Here is a 20,502-nt window from a genome sequence, read left to right as displayed (position 1 = left end):
CCAAGGTTACACAGATGGCAAAATGTCAGAGCTTACATATAAACCCAGCTGACTTACTCCAAAACACAGGTACCTACAATTATACAATTGCTGTATACAGAGCTTACTTCAGCTCTGAAATGCAATTCGATTTATTTTTTAAATTATACGATATATGGAAAAGCCTGATAAGGAGTTAACAAATGGTAGCTTTTAAACAGCTTGTCCTTCAGTCTCCAAATAGTTCTTAAATGGAGTGGCCCATGAATCTTGACTCCAAAATATAAATAGTAATGACTTAAACCTACAATACAAATAATAAGTGCAGTCATTTTCTTAATATGTTAGCAAGTGCTATCACCGCTAAGGAAGCAGAGTTAGTCCACATTTTTAAATAAAGAAACTAAAGCATAGAGATGCTAAGTACCTTGTCCAAGGTCTCATTCCCATAGCTAACAGACCCTGGTAGCCTGACTCCAGAGTTTGCTTTTCTTACCAGTATATTGCACTGCCTCTATTTTAATACTCTTTTGTGTACATGTATTGTTTTAGTTTTTAAATAGCTAAAACTGTATTTTAAAAATGAAATTAGATAGATTCTACTAACTACAGTTGGGAAACCAGTAACCCATGGATAATAGAATACAATCCAAAACTTAGAAGACATTTAAAAACAAATTTGGGCTACTGGGTTTTATTTCTCCTTCTTTTCCAAGCGAGAGGAGGGGAGATAGAAAAACTCCCACATGCCCCCACACCAGGATCCACCTGGCAACCCCATCTGCGGCTGATGCTCTGCCCATCTGGGGCCATACTTGCAACCAAGCTATTTTTAGCACCTGAGGCGGAAGCTTCACAGAGCCATCCTCAGCACCCAGGGCCAACGTGCTTGAAGCAATCGATCCATAACTGTGGGAGAGGAAGAGAGAGAGAGAAAGAAAAGAAAGGAGAGAGAGAGGAGAAGCAAATGATCGTTTCTCCTTTTGTACCCTGACTGGGAATTGAACCTAGGACATCCACACACCGGGCCAAGTAAATATATATATATATATATATATATATATATATATATATATATATATATATTTAAAAAACAATCAAATCATCTTGTTTAAAACAAATTAAAGGGAACATTTAAGACATTTGGAACACACTAACTTACTAAGGTACAGGAGATGCAGGAATTACCATGATTCTAGCACACTGTGAGCGTAGTGACCAATTTTGAAAAGCTCTGTCTCCCCAGCTATATACGAAAGGGCACTACTGAGCGCAGAGGCTTACTACCTTGACAGCTCAGTATGTATTGCCAGAGACTCAGATGTCTCAGAGAAAGAAAGCTTTTGCAATTTTCAGAAATGTAAGAGACGAGTGAGTAGATAGGGAAGTCAGCTACATTAAATTTGAAACAAAAGTTATAGTTCTTAATATGTGCTAAAGCAGTTAGGTTACGAATTTTTTTAAAATTTATTGATGAGAGAGAGAGAGAGAGGAAGAGTGAGTGAGAGAGAAACATCGATATGTTGTTCCATTTATCCATGTATTCATTGGTTGATTCTTGTATGCACCCTGACTGGGGATAGAACCCGCAACCTCATCCCAGTGCATCAAGACACCGTTCCAACCAACTGAGCTACCCAGCCAGGTCTAGATTACAAAAATCTCATACAATTACTCCCACTATAACATGTTTCTAGATCTCCAAGATTGATTCTAATAAATCTGGTATTTTTAAAGTCTATGTTTTACTGTGGGTAAAAAATTGTGGGTTTTTTGTGTGAGATGTAAAATATACACAAAAACAGACTGCAAGAACAAACTCAAGAAGAGACATCTATCACTAACACAACAAAGTAAATTGTGACCTCTGCTCAAACACTGGGTCAGTCCACGTCTGGCCGTGTGTTATTTTTCTCAGACGTAGGTCTGAGCATAGGACTCCCCAGTTCAATGTGCCACTCTTACTTTCCACTGCTTATAGATTAGGTCCGATTTCTCTTCCCATATTTCATGTCTTTCACAATTTACGATTTCGTTCAATAATATTGATTAAATACCTGCTGAGTGATAGTGCCTAATAATGTACTAATTTTGGGACATACAGAGATATATAAAACAAAGGTTCTGCCCTCGAGTCTAGTAGGAAGCAGACACAAAGTAAAGGTTTGGGTGCGTATGGTAAATCTCTGATAGAAGTGCTCCCGAGTGCCAGGTGAGTGAAATTTGGCTTCAGCCTTCTTTGGCAGCCACACTTTCCCACCCCTCTCCCTACACACAGCAGTCACATCAGATCAACTTACATTTAAAATGAGCTATCCACTTTGGGCCTTAGCTCAGTCTCTGTCTGAAATGCCTGTCCCTGGGTCTGTTAAAATCCTTTTAGGGCCAACTTCAAGTATCTCTCTTCTCACAACTATAGTTTCTGATAACCAAAGTTAATCACATCCACTTATATTGTCCCATAAAATGTCTCAAGGCATTTTATCACTGTCTGCCTTGAAACCAGTCCACCTCTTCCCTAGTACAGAGCCTTGTGCAGAACAGACATTCCATAAACATATTCATACTGCCGAGTTTCCAAATAGCTGTTTTGTTTCTTCCATCCTATTTTTTTTTCCAGTATGATAAACAATATATTGTTACTTTTTGCAACAAGCCTGAACTCTGGTCACAAATTAAATTAAAACCCAATTGTGCGATGAATATGAGTATTTCCAAAAATTATTAAACTGAGAATACAAGTATTAGGTTCAAGGGTGTAATGAACACTATTTGTTTTCTACCAATATAATGTCCCCCCTATTATTATTTTTTACTATAAATGACATCCTATTCTGTTCAGGTAGCCAAACTTAGACTTTAAGGAATTCCCACAGAAAAAATATTCCCCCTTGAAGATGAACTCATTAAAAAAAAAAAGTCTAAGCAGAAAGAAATGATTCACCATGAATGACAGAAGACCCATAAGATAAGTATATTGGCATCTCTGGGACATGAATTAATAGCACACTGTGAAAGAGATTATAAAATAAATATGCTTTTAATGAAGAAAGAGCTAAAAGAAGTAATAGAAACCACAAGGAAAAACATGACAATATGGGAAAAGAGGCAGATTTAAATAATGACCATATGGAACTTCCAGAATGAAAAATGGAGTTCTTAAAAATAGACTCAATGAAAAATATGAATAAGAGAATAAGGAGAATGGAGGGTGGAATGAGAGTGTTGAGAATATTTTCTTATAAGCACTCTAGAGTGAGAGACTAGAAAGAATGAGAGGCCATATTTGAAATCTGAGGAGGTCATCAAATTGAGAAACCACGATCCTTAAACAGGATAAAACAGTATAAAAAATGAATACACACCTATAAAAATTACAGCAAAGAGAAATGATAAAAGTAACCACAGAGGAAATATAAAGGAACAACAATTTGTCTAGCAGAAGACTTCTCAACAGCCTCAAAGACCAGAAGGCAGTGGTGTAATATCCTTGAGGTGCCAAGGCAAACGAACTCCAACTTAGAATATTATAGCCACCTAAATTATCTTTTAAGGGAGAGGGCAAACTCCAGATATTTATCAGGCAAAGACCAAGAGCATTTACCACTCATCGATCATTGCTGTAATAATTACTAATGCATATACTTTTATAAGAGGAATGTTGCATTTAAAAGAAAAATGAGATGAAAGAAGTGATGATGAACCAAGAGCTTGTTAAACATGTAGAAAATCTAAATAAGCAGAGATAGATCAAGCAGAAAAACGCTAGTAAGGATATGGAAGATTTGAGTATCACTTAACAAGTTTGATTTAAATGGATATATATGGGACCTCTATTTAATAAATGTAATATATGTGAAACTGTTACAAATGTCAACCATATGCCAGGCCACAAAGGAAGTCTCTATAAATATCAAAGAATCAGTATCATGTAAGCTTCATGATTTGACCACATTGCAATTAAATTAGGAATTCATTCAACAAATATCTGTTGCACATATACTACATATGAGACATTGTTCTAGTTATTTGGTGTACATTAATGAAAAACAGAAATTTTGACCTCTATAAAATTTAATTCATTAGGGAGTAGAAAGAAAAATAACCATAAACAATAAATATAACAAGTAAATGGTATATTAGAAGGTTATAAGTATTATGAGACAGAGAAACAGGGTGAGCAGGATCGAGAATGGTAGGGGGAAAGGACATGTAATTTTAAATAAGAGGTCAGTGTAAAGCTCATTGGGAATGTAACATGTGAGCAAAGACATGGAAGAGATGAGGAGTTAGCCATGTGCATATTTGGAGAAAGAACATTGCAAGCTGATGGAACAAACAAGCCTGAGAGCCCAAAGTGTATGTCAGAGGTCCCCAAACTACGGCCCGCAGGCCACATGCGGCCCCCTGAGACCATTTATCCGGCCCGCCACACTTCCGGAAGGGGCACCTCTTTCATTGGTGGTCAGTGAGAGGAGTAAAGTATGGTGTTGCTCACGTACAGTACTACTTCCGGTGACGTGGGACGTATGCGTCACAGCTCCGGAAGCGTGTCCTATCACTTGTTAGGGCTAGCAGTGACAAATATGGATCTGGACATTGACCATCTCATTAGCCAAAAGCAGGACCATAGTTCCCATTGAAATACTGGTCAGTTTGTTGATTTAAATTTACTTGTTATTTATTTTAAATATTGTATTTGTTCCCGTTTTGTTTTTTTACTTTAAAATAAGATATGTGCAGTGTGCATGGGGATTTGTTCATAGTTTTTTTTTTTATAGTCTGGCCCTCCAATGGTCTGAGGGACAGTAAACTGGCCCCCTGTGTAAAAAGTTTGGGGACCCCTGGTGTATGTGTTCTCTTCAGGGAACACCAAGGAGGCCCTTTAGAACTCCGTGATTGATTAATAGAATGGTAGGAGGAGAGATAAGAAAGGCAGTCTACCTAACACTCCCATCACCTGAATTTATATATTTGGCTACTCAAATGAACAAACAGAAAACTCAGTTAACTCAGAAAAGAAAGCATAATGGAAATTAGAAATATTTAGAACCAAACAAAAAGAAAACACTATTAAATTTGTGGGGTGTAGATACCACAGTATTAAGGGAAATGTTATAGCCCTAATTATATTTGTAAGAAGGTAAGAAATTGCAAATTGATGAGCTAAACCAGGGGTCCCCAAACTACAGCCTATGGGCCGCATGCGGCCCCCGAGGCCATTTATCCGGCCCTGCTGCACTTCCGGAAGGGGCACCTCTTTCATTGGTGATCAGTGAGAGGAGCACAGGATGCATCCTGGAGTACTGTATGTGGCGGCGCCGCAAAGCCCTGCATCACTCACGTACAGTACTACTTCCGGTGATGCGGTACGCATGCGTCACGGCTCCGGAAATGCGGAAATGCGTCATATCACTTGTTACAGCTAGCAGTGACAAATATGGAACCGGACATTGACCATCTCATTAGCCAAAAGCAGGACCATAGTTCCCATTGAAATACTGGTCAGTTTGTTGATTTAAATTTACTTGTTCTTTATTTTAAATACTGTATTTGTTTCCGTTTTGTTTTTTTACTTTAAAATAAGATATGTGCAGTGTGCATAGGGATTTGTTCATAGTTTTTTTTATAGTCTGGCCCTCCAACGGACTGAGGGACAGTGAACTGGCCCCCTGTGTTAAAAGTTTGGGTACCCCTGAGATAAACATTCTTTAACTCAAATTAGAAAAGGAAAACAAAAAGAAATTAATGAAAGTAAAACAGTAAAGAGGTTTAACAAAAACAAGAGCTAGTTTTATTGAATTTACTAATAAAATAGATAAACCCTATAAATATTGATCAGGAAAGGAAAAGAAACAATATATTACATGAAAAGGAGGACATAATCACCACTTCAGTGGAAATTTCAAAATCATAAAGAGTAACTCTAGAAAAACAAATTTGAAAGCTTAAGTGAAATGAGCATTTTTTGAAAAATGTAAATTTCTAAAAAGTGATTAAGAAATAATGAAATGATTTATTACCACTAAAGTAATTCAGTTAGTCGTCCAAAGTTGGGTATTTGTTTTTTATCCACTGAAAGTTTATTTAGCCTAGAAGTTATTTGAGAGCATGGGGAAATTTTACAAACTTTATAAACCAATATCACAAGCATATGTGCAAAAACACCAAATTAAATATATTCATATTGAATACAGCAAAAAAAACCTCATCTGTGCATGATATGCATATATATAATACCTATAAATACATATACAAATTTTGATCAGAACAGGAATTTTTCATGACCATTTATTTCTACATGAGGCTGTATTGGTAATATATTTTGTTTTTATTTCTTTTACAATTAATTTTTTATATATTAAATCTTTTTTTGTGACAGAGGGAGGGACAGATAGGGACAGACAGACAGGAAGGGAGAGAGATGAGAAGCATCAATTCTTCATCGTGGCACCTTAGTTGTTCATTGATTGCTTTCTCATATGTGCCTTGACTGGGGGGGGGGCGGTGGACTACAGCAGACCGAGTGACCCCTTGCTCAAGCCAGTGACCTTGGGTTCAAGCTGGTGAGTGTGCTCAAACCAGATGAGCCCATGCTCAAGCCGGCAACCTCAGGGTTTCAAACCTGGGTCCTCTGCATCCCAGTCCGAAGCTCTATCCACTGCACCACCACCTGGTGGTCAGGCTATATCTTAAATCTTATCAATGTTTTTTTAGTGTTAATATGAAAAAGCTTTCTATATGAAAGAGAAAGTGAGAGTTTTTTTTTTCCACTCTCTGTTATCTAACCTGAGTGTCAGAGCTCCGTTCACTGAACCATCTTTTCCTCTTCTGTGGCTCTTGCAAAGCTAGTGACAGCTGACCAAACCTAGCAACGAGTATGAGGAAAGTAGTCGCAATTGGAGCAATGGCAGTGACATTGTCAGCTCTTAGTAACATAGGGAATGGTCCTTTCTGAAAGCCAAGGAGGAAAATGCAGCAACAGCCAAGTCAGTTGAAGGGCTCTGTTAGAAAAGTCTGGGTTTATTTCTGCCTAGCATCCATCCATCTTTTTCTTGTGGACACAGGATCCAGATTTTACTTGGGAGCCAACCTGTCCTTGTACTTCTTATGAAGTGACCTTATTCCAAAGGCCTGGAATTAAATCTCATGAGCCCTAACTAGCCTCTTCTAGGGCTTTGGTTAGAGCAATTAGCATGCTGTCTTCCTCTTTCTCACAACACTCAGAGCGGCTACAAACTGGCATCTAGGAGGGAAGAATCTCCATGATCAAGCCAGTTTGGGAAACAAACTCGGGAAACAGAGAACAGGTTCCTGGGGATACAGGTTGAAACCTGAATCAGTGAGGACCTGAAGCTACTACCTCTGTTCTAACTGTTATGTTCCATAAGCCAATGAATTCCCTTGTGTTGCTTAAACCAATTAAAGTTGGATATTCTGTCATTTGCAACCATGTGTGTCCTGAATCCAACAGCCCCCTGAAATTTAAGCTCCCCAGCCATCCCCTGGTTACCCCTGCAAGTTATACTTTAGAACTGATTGGTGTTTTTACCTTACCAAGATATTGTACAGAATGGCCCTCCTTTATGCTGAACTGGGGAGGGGGTGGGCTGGAAAGGGGACAAGATTTGGAGCAGTTACACTGTTCTTGCTTTCTCTTTCCCAAAATTGCCTCTGGTTATCTCTTCCTTCCCTCAGCTGATAAATGCTCAGTGCCTTGGGGCCAGGAATGGGCCCTGAGGAGGAGTGCCACTGCTGCAGAAGAAGCTCACCATTAGTGCAGCTCCAGCACTGGCGGGGACTTCCCTCTCATGACACTTCAGCACCCTGTGTCCTCATCAACCTGTTTTCAGAAAAGTCTAATGGAAGCATTTCATGTATAAATTAAATTAAAAACCAGAGGATATCTTCCAGCCACAGTGAAAATAAATTCAACAGAAACTATTCAAATTTATAGTAATTATCATTGTACAGTTCAGTTTACCTTAAAAAATATTGAGTATAAGTGGTACCAAGGAAAATGGAATACGTTTAATGTTAATAAAAGCCTGAGACATTTGCTTACTGGGAGTTCTGTTGTATTTTTAATCTTAGGTTTTCTCTATATATTTACAAGTTCCCGCCTTATTTTACCCTATTAGCACCATACCAATTCTTATGGTAAACATTATATAGAGTTTATTCATTTCTCTGAAAAATTAGCCTTTTTCTACTTTCACACAATACTCTTTCACCCTCGGGCAGAGGACTCAGGGGGAAGGAGAGGAAGCATTAAAAAAATATTATGTTAGATGGGAAGAAGTTTTACTTTGGGGAGCCTGTGGGACTATTCCTTGAAGTAGACCTAATTATGATTGGGATTTGTTTGACTTTGGGTTAATCACCTGCAGTTACTGCCACTAGGCAAGCCCCAGTTATAAATTAATGATGGGGTCTGCAGAGAGATTAGACAGGGATTCCTGAGTGCACACCGAGTGGAGCAGCCTGCCCTGAGGAGTAGTCAGAGGAGAGATGCCACTGGAGTATATCGTATCTGTATTTAATTTGTCTTTACTGCAGTTACTCTATTTATGTAGTTACCCTATGCGCTTTGGTTGAGCTCCGTGAGCGCCTTCGACTGCCACAGCTGTGCCCGTCTTGGATCGGCAGTTACGCTGACAGCAGGGGAAAGGCCATGAGATTCGTACTTTTTCTAGGGTATAACTCCAGAACGAACTCTTTGAGACCATTGGTTTGGTTTTGTTTCTGTTAAATACATAATATTTCAGCAGGGCTTACTAAAATAGAATGTGATCACCAAGGATCTTATCACTCTTGCTCTTTTTGGGGCTTGAAGACAAGGAAGGCCTTTCCCAGGACTCTCTTGGGACCTCACTTTGTTTTTCAAAATTGGCAGCATGACGTCTGTGTTGCTAAGAAAATATTAGATTCACATTTTATTATCTGACAGTAGGTTAATGTGAAAAATACTATATTATGAGAAATGTATTTCACAGTATTCTAACAGATGCTGCTAGTATAATAGCCTAATGTAGCAAGTGCACCAAATGTGCACAAGCATGTTTTTGACACTGTTTTTATAAGTGATGATATATCCTAATTGAAACTCACTAAAATTGTTTTCTTCTCCAACTGTCACGAAAACATACCAAACTATGTGGTTGTGTACCCATGATTTGCGATTATACTATGTATATTCCTTTTGGCTTTCTGCTCAGTGGTTTAGAGTTAAATTTGAAAATATGAGGTTTTAGTCCATTGAGTTAATTCAGTCCCCAGCTGTGTATTAATTCTTCTCCACTTACATAGCCAACAGGAGATTTAAATGTGAAGATTTGTATAAAACATTTTTAGATTTCTTAAAATCTAAAATCTGTTAAATCTAAAAATCTGTTCTAAAAAACGTTTTGTGGTCTTTTTATTTAACTCATGGAGTGAATCCTTTTAGGAATCTTCCAAGAAAGTCCTAAATATGTATTTTTATCATGGTTTGTTAATTTGTATATATTGTATGCTTGCATCATGTAATTCTTTCATTAAGTCTTTTTTTCTTATGAAACCCAACACACATTAGAAAAGTATGAAAAACGAAAATTTGCTACCCATGTAATTACCATCCAGGTCATGAAATAAAACATCAGTAACCCCAGAAGCCCTCAGCAGGTCCTTCCCAATCACTATGTCTTCTCTTCCTATCTCTAGAGTTAACCACAATTTTGACTTTTATATTGATCATGGTAATTTTATCACCTCTTTATAGCTCTGAAATACTACAGCTTAGTTTTGCCTAGTCTTTGGTTTCTTATTTTTTTGTTGAAATTTATATAAATTGAATTATACCTTTTAGGTTCAGCATTTTTCACTCAGTCAGGTTTGTAAATGTAGTTATAATTAGTTTTTCTGCTGTGTAGTATTTATATACTGTATAGACAGTATGGTTGCTGTATTGTATGAACTCACCACAAATTATCCATTCTGTTTGGGGCCATTATAAATAATGCTGATATGATATGTCACTTGATAAACATTGTACATATTTCTGATGGATATATATAATTGAGCAGAATTGCAAGGTTTTAAGGTATGTGTATCTTTAACATTTTTAAAAGTCATCACTTTACCACCAGAGAAATATGAGAGTTCCCATTGCTTTGTGTTCACATCACACAATTGTTTTAGCCCGTCTATTTGTTGTGTAGTGTTACCTCACTGGTTTTAATTTCCATTTCCCTGATTACTATTTTCATATATTTATTGACCATTCTTTTTTGAAATTGTTGGTTCAAGTGTCTGGCTGTTTTTTTATTTTGTTGTCATTTTCTTACTGACTTTTTGTATTCTTTACATATTATGAATTTTTAGCTAAGTATAGAACTATATGTATTACAGACCTCTTCTCCCATTGATTGTTTCCCTTTTAGCCATCCTAAAAGTTTGTATTGACACTCAAAATTTCTTAATTGTAATGTTATCAGATTCACCAAACATTTTTTTTATGATGAATGCTTTTGTGTTCTCTTTAGGAATTCTTTCCCTACGCTGAAATCATGAATATGGCCCCATATGTTAATGAATAGGTGTATTATTTTATCTTTCACTATTAAATACAGAATTGAATTTTTGGTGTGTTTTGAGGGAGGGGTTAATTTTTATTTCTTTCTATGTAGATAACCAATTGTCCTACTGCTATTTATTAAAAAAATTAGCTTTCTTCTCTGCTTGGTAGTTCCATATTTGCTGTAAATGAAGTGTCTGTACAGGCATAGATTAATTTGTGGCCCTTCTATTAATCTGTTTTACATTGCTTTTTGTCACTGTCTTAAATAATACAGCTTTATATTAAATTTTGATACTGGAACAAGGTCTCCTAGCTTATATATATATATATTGTTTTATTATTTTTATTGTGATAAGAACATTTAACATATCTCCCTTTAACAACGTTTTAAGTGCACAATACAGTCTTATTAATGATAGATACTGTGTTATACAGCAGGTCTCTAGGACTTAGTCATCTTGCATAACAAACTTTACACCCATCAAACACAACTCTGCATTTCTCCCTCCACCCAGACCCTGGCAACCATCATTCTCCTCTCTGCTTCTATAAGTGTGACTGTTCCAGATACCTCATATAAGTGGAATCATGAAGTACTGTCTGAGACTGATTTATTTCATTTAATATAATGTCCTCCAGGTTCATCCATGTTGTCATATATGTTGGCATTTCCTTTTATAAGGCTAAATAATATTGCATTTTATGTATACCCCACATATATAAGGTCTACTGGAAAGTTCTGTTCGTTTCTATCACAAGTTTTGACACGTAAGCACATGTTTATTTGGTGCATGTGTGCCTCTCTATTTTTATCACTTAATGTATTCATCCTGACGTAGCAAATTAACTAAAGCAAAGTTGATTCACGTTAGTCTTATGTGTGAAGCGATACTGTACCCATGGCTACTGATAAAGTTCATTTACGCCACTGTAATTTTTATGAATTTCAACAAGAAAGAAATGCTATAGATGCATGTCTGTCGCATCCACCATATTCCCTGGACTTAGCACCCTCCAACTATCACTTGTTTTTGTCCTTACAAAATTTTTTGAAGGGCAAAAAATTCAAAAATGAAGAAGATATCAAACAAGCACTGGATCAATTTTTCACATCAAAAGATAAAACATTTTTCAAAAATGGGATATACAAATTGCCTTCACGCTGGCAAGAAATCATTAATAATAATGGCAATTATATTATTTAATAAAGTTTATTGATGGTAAGAAAAATTTGTATTTTGTTTTATTCCAAAAACGGACAGAACTTTCCGGTCGACCTTATTTTTTAATTTTATTTATTTATTTTTAGAGAGAGTGACAAAGACAGGAAGGGAGAGAGATGAGAAGCATCAACTCATAGTTGCATGCTTTAGTTGTTCATTGATTGCTTCTTATATGTGCCTTGACCAGGAGGCTCAAGCCAAGCCAGTGACCTCTTGTTCAAACCAGCGACCTTGGACTCAAGCCAGCAACCTTGGGATTTTGAATCTGGGACCTCAGCATCCCAAATCAACACTCTATTCACTGTGCCATCACCAGCCAGGCATGGCATATATTTTAGAATTAGGTCAAGTTCCACAAAGAAATCTGTTGAGATTTTAATTTTGGTTACATTTAACATATAGAGCAGTTTAGAGAGAATATTATAAAACAGCCTTTTAATCTCAGTAATATTTATATTTATAGTTTTCTGTACAGAGGCCTTGCATATCATTTATTATATTTATTTCTAGATATTTTATATTTCATGCTTTAATAAATCCTATTTTAAAATATATTTTATTTTTAGATGTGTTGCTGGTGTTCAGCAAGGTATAGATTTAAAAATTTTACCTTTGTATGCAATTGTAACTCATCTGTGGACTTTAGATTTTATGTGTGCATAATTACAAAATCTGTCCACAGGACTGTTTAATCTCCCCCTCTTCCAAATCATTGCATCTTTTATTTCATTTTATTGTTTTCAGTAAGGCTAGGCCTCCCCCACCTGGGATCTCCACTTTAATGTTATTAGAAGTGGTAATAGTTGACATCATTGTCACATCTCCAATTTCAAAAGGCAAGCATTTAAACTATTTCTGTCAAGTATGATGTTATAGGTTTGCTAATTATATATTTAGGAATTTTTTTTTTGTATTTTTCTGAAGTTGGAAACGGGGAGGGAGTCAGACAGACTCCCGCATGCGCCCGACCGGGATCCCCCCAGCATGCCCACCAGGGGGCGATGCTCTGCCCGTCTGGGGCGTCGCTCTGTTGCAACCAGAGCCATTCTAGTGCCTGAGGCAGAGGCCATAGAGCCATCCTCAGCGCCGGGCCAACTTTGCTCCAATGGAGCCTTGGCTGCGGGAGGGAAAGAGAGAGACAGAGAGGAAGGAGAAGGGGGCGGTGGAGAAGCAGATGGATGCTTCTCCTGTGTGCCCTGGCCGGGAATCGAACCTGGAACTCCTGCACATTAGGCAGACGCTCTACCACTGAGCCAACCGGCCAGGGCTATATTTAGGATTTTGAATCTAAGTTCATGAATGAGAAAATTCTGTAATTTTTAAAATAACATTCTTTTCTGATTTTGGTTTGAAAATTTTATTAGGTTCTTAAAGGCAACTAGGGAGTGTTTCTTCTTTCCCTACTGTGTGGAAGAGTGGGTAAGACCAGCATTATTATTTAGAATTCACTGGTGAAGCCATCTAGCTCAAATTTTTAGTCTTGCTTTTTGTGTGTGTTTTTTTTAAATTACAAATTCAACTTCTTTAATAAGACTGTTTAGATATTCTGTTTCTTGTGTTCAATTTGGTTATAGCTGTCTATAAATTTTCAATTTATTGAAAGAGCTATTCATACTATCCTTTTACCATATTATAGTCTATAAGATATGTAGTGATGACTCCTTTTTCGTTACAGATATTTAGTATTTGTGCCTTCTCTATTAATTGGACTATTCAACATTTATCTGTTTTTATTTATATTAGTGTTTTCAAGTAATTTTCATTATCATTTAGTTACCCATGGGTTATTTAGAAGTGTATCCTTAATTTCCAAATATATAGAATATTTTTTCTTCACTAGAAGAGATCTTATATTTCTAGTTGATTAAAAAACATTCTGAATGATTTCCATTATTTGAAATTATTATTTGCTTTATTTTTGTAATAATTCTTCTGTGAGCTTAAAAAATGTATATTCTGTAAGATATAGTGTTCTATATATTCTGTTAGGTAAATTTTCTTATTGTGATATTCAAATCTTCTACATCCCTTTATTGTATTTATTTGTCTGCGTGTTTGATCAGTTATTGAAACAGTGTGCTGAAGTCTCTACTGGTTGTGAATTTATGTTTCTAGTTCTGGCAGCTTTTGCTTTCAGTATAATAGCCCATGTTTATTAATGCCTGCAAATTTGGAATTACTTTATCTTCCTAGTAAATTAAAAGTTTTATCATTATTGAGTGTATCTCTTCATCTTTAAGTAATGGTTATTGTCTTAAAGTTAACCTTGACTGATACTAATGAAACTACATCAATTTTCCTGTGGTTATTGCATAGTTACTATTTTCCATCCTTTTCAACTTTTCGCATCTCTGTGTTTTACATATTGGTTTATAAATAGATGATTGTTGAGTTTATTTAATGGAAGTGTATCAATCTTTGTCTTTAAAGACATTGTTAAGACATTTACATTTAATGTAATTAAGTCTAAATCTGTGTCAGTCTTTTAAGGTCCATAAGTCTTTATAAATAGTTTTTTACATTCAGAAAATAGTTCCAAAAATAGTTCACCTATGAGTTTAAGAGATTTAGTTCCTCTGATTTGTATATAAATATGCAGGGATTTCTAAAACCTCATATGTTACTATTTCTTTGACTGCTGTATAATGAAAAGAGATCCAAAGATTAAAATATGCTAGGAACAACATGTCTAATCTAGTGTTTTGGTATTTTGCTTGTAACTCTTATTTTTATTTTTATTTACCAGCCTAATTTCAATAAATACAGCATTAACAATGTATCTTTTTTACAAAGTACTCTAAAGACTTTGCTTTTGATTACAGGGCTGTGACTCCCAAATGAGCATGTCAGAAGTGTCCTGTAGTGGAAGTACATCCTCATGTCAGTCTCTTGAACATGGCTCAGTTCCAGAAATTCTCATTGGCCTACTTTATAATGCCACCACTGGAAGACTAGCAGCAGAAGTCATAAAAGGCAGCCACTTTAGAAACTTGGCAGCGAACAGACCACCCAGTGAGTGAAAATATATATATTTTTTAATTCTGATGTTTTCTGCACTTATAGAAATCCCAGTGTTAAGGGGCTTCAATCCTATCATTTAGTCTTAACTGATCAAAATGAAATGGTATAATAATCATCAGCAAATGTTTCATGTTTTCTATTTCCATTCATTTGGGAAATAAGAAAACTTGATATTCAAAATATTAATTGTAAGGTATGGTATGAAGACTTTTAATTTTTCTAATGTCAGTGGAATACATTCTCCCTATCAGCCATTGTCTTTTAATGCCAGAAACAAGTTATAGGGTCTTTTAAAGTTAACAATATTTCACAAGTATGATCAGGAATATGTATAGTTATTGCTGTTAACTGAGATTGATGTGTTTTCTGTCTGCATGCAGAACTGTAAACTAATGTATAAACTTCTATGTTTTTCTTTCTTTTCTCCCTTAACAATTTAAGAAGAAACTATTTTTTGTGCATTTTTCTTCCTTTAAAAGTATAAATCAGTATTAACACCAGAGTCTTTTCTTAAATGGAATGTACTTTGGCTTTACCAGGACAAACAGAATAAGAACTATTTGGAGAGTTACCCTAAATGCTGGGAAGGGAAAGCTTGATGATGCACTGTACCTCTGCCCCATCTCTGTGCCCTCACTCTCCTCTCTCTTTCTCTCTCTCCCAGCTCATGGGGGTGAATTACGGGAGTACAGAGAAACTTTCATCTAATATATGCCCAAAACGACTGGTTTATATCTATGGAAACAAAGTAGGGAAAGTAGCAGTTTCTTTATACTTCTCTAAATTAAAACTGTTAATGCCCTAAACCAAAAACTTGAAAGGAAATTTTGAATAATAATAGCCACCTTAAATTTGTTTAAAGATTTCTCTCAGACTTACTTAAAGCAATCTTTTACTCCAAGTATCAAATAATTCTGGAAGCGGGGGGAAACTTTTTCCACCCTTGAATTAACTTCTAAAGGTCCTAAAAAAAAGTTTTTTTTCAATCAAAGCGAAAAATTCTAAAGATAGCCTGACTTGTGGTGGCACAGTGGATCAAGTGTCAACCTGGAACGTTCAGGTCACTGGTTCAAAACCCCAGGCTTGCCTAGTCAAGGCACGGATGGGAGTTGATGCTACCTGCTCCTCCCCCCTTCTCTCTCTCTCTCAAAATGAACAAATAAAAAAAATCCTAAATACATATTTGGAAACCTTGCTTTTTACATATAACATGAAATGTATCCCTGAATACATTTCATCCCTGAATTCAAAGGCAGGGATACATTCTATCCCTGAATTCAAAGGCAGGACAAAATTGTGTTTATATTTCTATCCTTGGACAAGTGACCTAACTCCCCTAAGATTGTTGCCTTATACATAAAAATCAAGGTTTTATCTCTCACAGGGTAACTGAGATTCAAATCAGATATAGGTACAAAAAAGAAGGATGGGATTATTATTGTCCCCTTTGTCTTTTCAGAAGAACTTCAGAGGGAGGAAAGAAACTAGAAGAAAGTTACTAAACAGCTCCTTGGTTATCTTCACTAATACACACTTAGGATGCAAACTCATAATGGACTGGAAAGTAACTTAAATGAGTGAAATTTGTAGATGAAAGATAAGGAGTATGGTGAGCCTCTGACAAATGGGGAGTGCACACCCTGCATTTAGCCATTCAGGTGGACAATTCTTTCTAACACTAACAGATAAGATACTCTTGGGGTTGCATTTAGCCACAAGCTATCACTTTGCCATTCATTCTTGCTTTAGCTAATAGTTTAATTGTTTAATTGACACATTTAACTGGAGATGCTGAAAGGTATCTGAATGAAATATGTTTGCTTTTCTGTGCTTGTTCTACCCACTTTGAGAGGAACAATCACTAATCAGACCAATTCCAAATTCTAATCTTCAGTATAGGATGTTTAGCCAAATATAAGTCAACATTAAAATTATGCAGAATATTTATTAAGTAAAATATAAGACAGTTTTATCAGTTCATCTTATACTGTATATATTACATAAGATTGTGACCCTTCATATATACCTAGGTACTAAGCTTTGAACTTTGTTATAGACTAGATCATTTATATTTTATCCAAAGAAACAATAGCAATATTCAAGGGCAAAATTTTGGGTAGTTCTTTTATTTTTTGTAACTTAATTTTATGTTATATTAAGAGTAATAAAATTATTTGAAATATTAAATATTGCATGAATAAACTTAAAAATTTAGAAGAAGAAGAATGATCCTATAATGACTTTTATTCAGTCTTTTATAGTCTGATAATTTGCATGATTCTATGTTCAATGTGCTTTAGACCAAGAGGCTATATATCTTTATAAAGATGTCCCCCTTAAAATAGTGTAATTTTTGTTTAAGATTACACAATGATCTTAAATTCTCATTTCATGAATTTTACCCAACAACCCTTTTGTTCAACCCCCTACCTGAATTAAAATGCTAAAGTTTTGTGTTCTTCCACTCCAGTGAACAGTGTTTCCTCTTTAATTCTAACCTTTGACCCTCTTTCACCCAACAATTGACATCTGGTCATTATTTCTTTTACTGCTTTCCACCCCCTGTTGTCAGATGGACTGTTCTGTTGTCTAAAACACTTGATAGGTGGACAGGTTTATATAATCCGAGGTGAGTTCCTGTAGAGGCTAATTGGATGTTGTCTTTTCATGCAAAAACAAAATATCCTAAAACTTGCCAGCAGTGAAGCTGTCCACCATGTTGGTTTCAAAAAATGCACATTTATTATCTGTGGTACTTTAAATAAAACTAACTTAGACTGTATCTCTGATTATGGATGATGGTATTCAGAGTATAAAATAAGCAAAACTTTTTAAATTAAAGGTTTTTTTTTTCACTCATTGTATTTTGATTCATACAACAATAGTTACTTCATTAGTAATTTGCAATTTTCATCAAAATTAATTGAAATTTTGATATGAAGTACACATGATGGATCAACATGCTGAAAGATCATTTGCATGAGTCGAAAGAACTTGGAAGCAGTTGTTTGAAGAGAGGGTTTATCTCCCAAATAAGCAAGTGATGAACTGTTATGTTTCACTTTGTACACTAAACATCACATCAGTTTTTTTATAATTCATGAAAATAGTTTAAATACCATACTTAAAATTTGGCATTGAATTTTGTCAAAAAGGAATCCTATAGTATTTATTTTGACTATCCAAAAAGCACATTAAATGTACTCTTGCATGAAACCAGGAGAAAGTTTTACTTGATTTGCTGAACATTGAGCCCTTAATGCATTTGGCTTCATTTTGGCCCTTAAATGGTTTTAAAATATAATTAAAAACCACATCCATGCAGAGATTTTTTTGACATTCCATCCTAAGCTGTTTTGGTGTCATCTTTGCTTTCTTGTCTTCTTCTTTTTCTCTTTTCCATTTGCCTTCATTTCTATTTGTTTGTTTATTCTTATTCTCTCTGAGAACACAGTGGAATGCTTTACAGTGTTGTGGCTAATTGAGCTTGCTAAGTGTTTATCAATGCTATGATGTCCTGCTTAGTGAAGCTAAGTGGGGGTGGGATGGGAAGGGTGGTCGTGGGAGGTCAAGGAATGGGTGGGAGGGTGGAGGAAGGATTATGAGGTATACCTTTAAATTCTAACTATAATGTAGAAATAGTGAGGTGAAGATACTAGTACCCCCAAATGATTTTCTGCCTACTTAGCATTCTCTGTACCTATCACATTTTATAAGCATCTACATCAAAATGGAATTAGTTGAATTTCAATTAAACATGGTATACACCATATCCTTATAAAGTGAAATACTTAATCTTCTCAGCAAAGCTTACAAGAAAGATGTTTTGAGTTTGCTTCAAATGATATTCGTGGTATGTTGTTGTTGTTTTTTTTCTATAGATACATATGTTAAATTAACTCTACTGAATTCCATGGGTCAAGAAATGTCTAAATGCAAGACATCCATCCGCAGAGGGCAGCCAAACCCGGTATACAAGGAAACTTTTGTTTTTCAAGTGGCCCTATTTCAGCTTTCTGATGTGACACTTATACTGTCTGTGTATAACAAGCGCAGCATGAAAAGAAAAGAGATGATAGGCTGGATTTCTTTAGGTCTGAACAGCTCTGGAGAAGAGGAACTCAATCACTGGACTGAAATGAAAGAGTCAAAAGGACAGCAAGTCTGTAGATGGCACGCGTTACTGGAGTCGTAATGATTAGAGCAAGCGATTGCCATTCCAGGCAGCGGTATTTCCAATGACAACAGTATTGTTTTTACCTAGCCACCGTTAGAGGAGTTATTCTTTGAAGAATCATCTTCAACATTCTACCAAAATGTTTTAATTCTGTGGAAAGAATGTCTAATACTGACATAAATGAAGACAGGTTGTAACTCTGGTAGAGCTGTTTGGAAAGATGAAAAACATCATCATTAAACTAACAGTCCTCCAGCGCTTTAAGAACATGCTTTTTGGGTTCAAGTTAATTTTACTTTAGCAAAAACAGCTAATCATTTCATGAAAAAATCAAAAATAAGTGATTTTTTAATTAGAATTTTTAGTTGCAACACTATTTTAGTATCACTGTTCATATTCTCCTGAAAGCATAATTGACTGGCTTGTCCCGGTTGTTTGAAATATGAGAAAGTAGTTCTCCAACTCTTACTATAAGTCATAGCTGATGTTGAAGAGTTTCAATCACACTGAAAATTATTTTATTTCAGATATTTTCCCTCATAAAGGCATTTTTAATATGTTATTTTTAAAACTCATTTCTTCATTTGCCTCTGCTTTTGCCTGATCCAAAGAGACCAAGTCACTGTACTGGTCCCTTGCAAGTCTTCTAGACAGGTTGTACTGTAGAACTATGTAACTTTCTGTTGAAAGCACTTCCTGTATTCTTGTATTCCAATGTAGGAAGCTAATAGAACAGGACCTTACTTTAAAATTTCTTTCACTGATTGACTCTTTAAAATTGTAGTAATGTGCAAAAACATTTTTTACAAACTAAAAAAATATAGTCAATAAGCTGTTGAAGATGAAAGACAGTTTACGTTAAAGAAAACTTTAATGATCTGTTTTGAGTATTTAGTAACCAGCACTGCGTAAAGAAGGCAGGATTCAAATAAGAAACCGTTCTCTCTAAATCCTCTTCATTCCTGCTCTACTTCGTATTTGTAATATGAAGACTCTCCAGTTCTTGGTTTGAACCAGAACATCATGTTCAAAACAGTTCTGAAATTCCTTATGCAGTTTCTAGTGACTTGTGGCTAGATTTTTTATGAAATTTACAGATACATTCTTCAACGTGATGTCATCCTGTGCCTTTCACGTAAGTTGAATTTGCTCATACAGCTTGAAAGTTGTATTTGCAAATTAGGCCTTCGATTTTTATAAATGAAAGATTCCTCAGAACAGTGTCACAAGCTCTTTATTTCCTCTGAAGTATATAAAAGTTGTAAAATGTGCTGTTTTTTAAATCGAAAGGCATTTTCATTTGCTGTTTTTATATTTAGAAACTAATCAGGAATATTATAAGCTGTTTTCTTTTTAATTTTGCTTCTTACCCAATATATAATTTTATGCATACACTTTATTAAATAGAACATGTTTTGTATATATGGAAAATATTTTTTCTCTTTCTAATTTCTAGTTAAACTAGACAAAAACATTCTATTTGCCAATTACTAAAAAGAAGTATGTCATTGTTCCTAGTCCCAACTAAGTACTATATATAATTA

General features: G+C 35.4%; 1 protein-coding gene and 1 non-coding gene across 4 annotated transcripts in view; one reads left to right on the top strand and one right to left on the bottom strand.

The window, feature by feature from the left end:
• Positions 1-20,283, top strand: part of SYT14 (synaptotagmin 14) — a 188,821-nt gene extending 168,538 nt beyond the window's left edge. For all 3 annotated transcript variants that reach the window (XM_066366061.1, XM_066366062.1, XM_066366060.1), the window contains 2 exons: positions 14,583-14,772; positions 18,663-20,283. In XM_066366061.1, coding sequence (XP_066222158.1) covers positions 14,583-14,772; positions 18,663-18,976 — 504 coding nt within the window. In that variant the 3' untranslated portion in view covers positions 18,977-20,283. The remainder of the gene's footprint in view (positions 1-14,582; positions 14,773-18,662) is intronic.
• TRNAI-AAU (transfer RNA isoleucine (anticodon AAU)) lies at positions 12,953-13,028 on the bottom strand. Its single transcript has one exon. It is a non-coding gene; the product is annotated as a tRNA-Ile (tRNA).
• Positions 20,284-20,502: the final 219 nt, after the last annotated feature.

This window comes from Saccopteryx leptura, chromosome 2, assembly GCF_036850995.1.
Source record: "Saccopteryx leptura isolate mSacLep1 chromosome 2, mSacLep1_pri_phased_curated, whole genome shotgun sequence".
In the NCBI taxonomy this organism is placed as follows: domain Eukaryota; kingdom Metazoa; phylum Chordata; class Mammalia; order Chiroptera; family Emballonuridae; genus Saccopteryx; species Saccopteryx leptura.
Note: the sequence above shows the minus strand (reverse complement) of the source record. Positions and strands in the feature narration are given on the sequence as shown.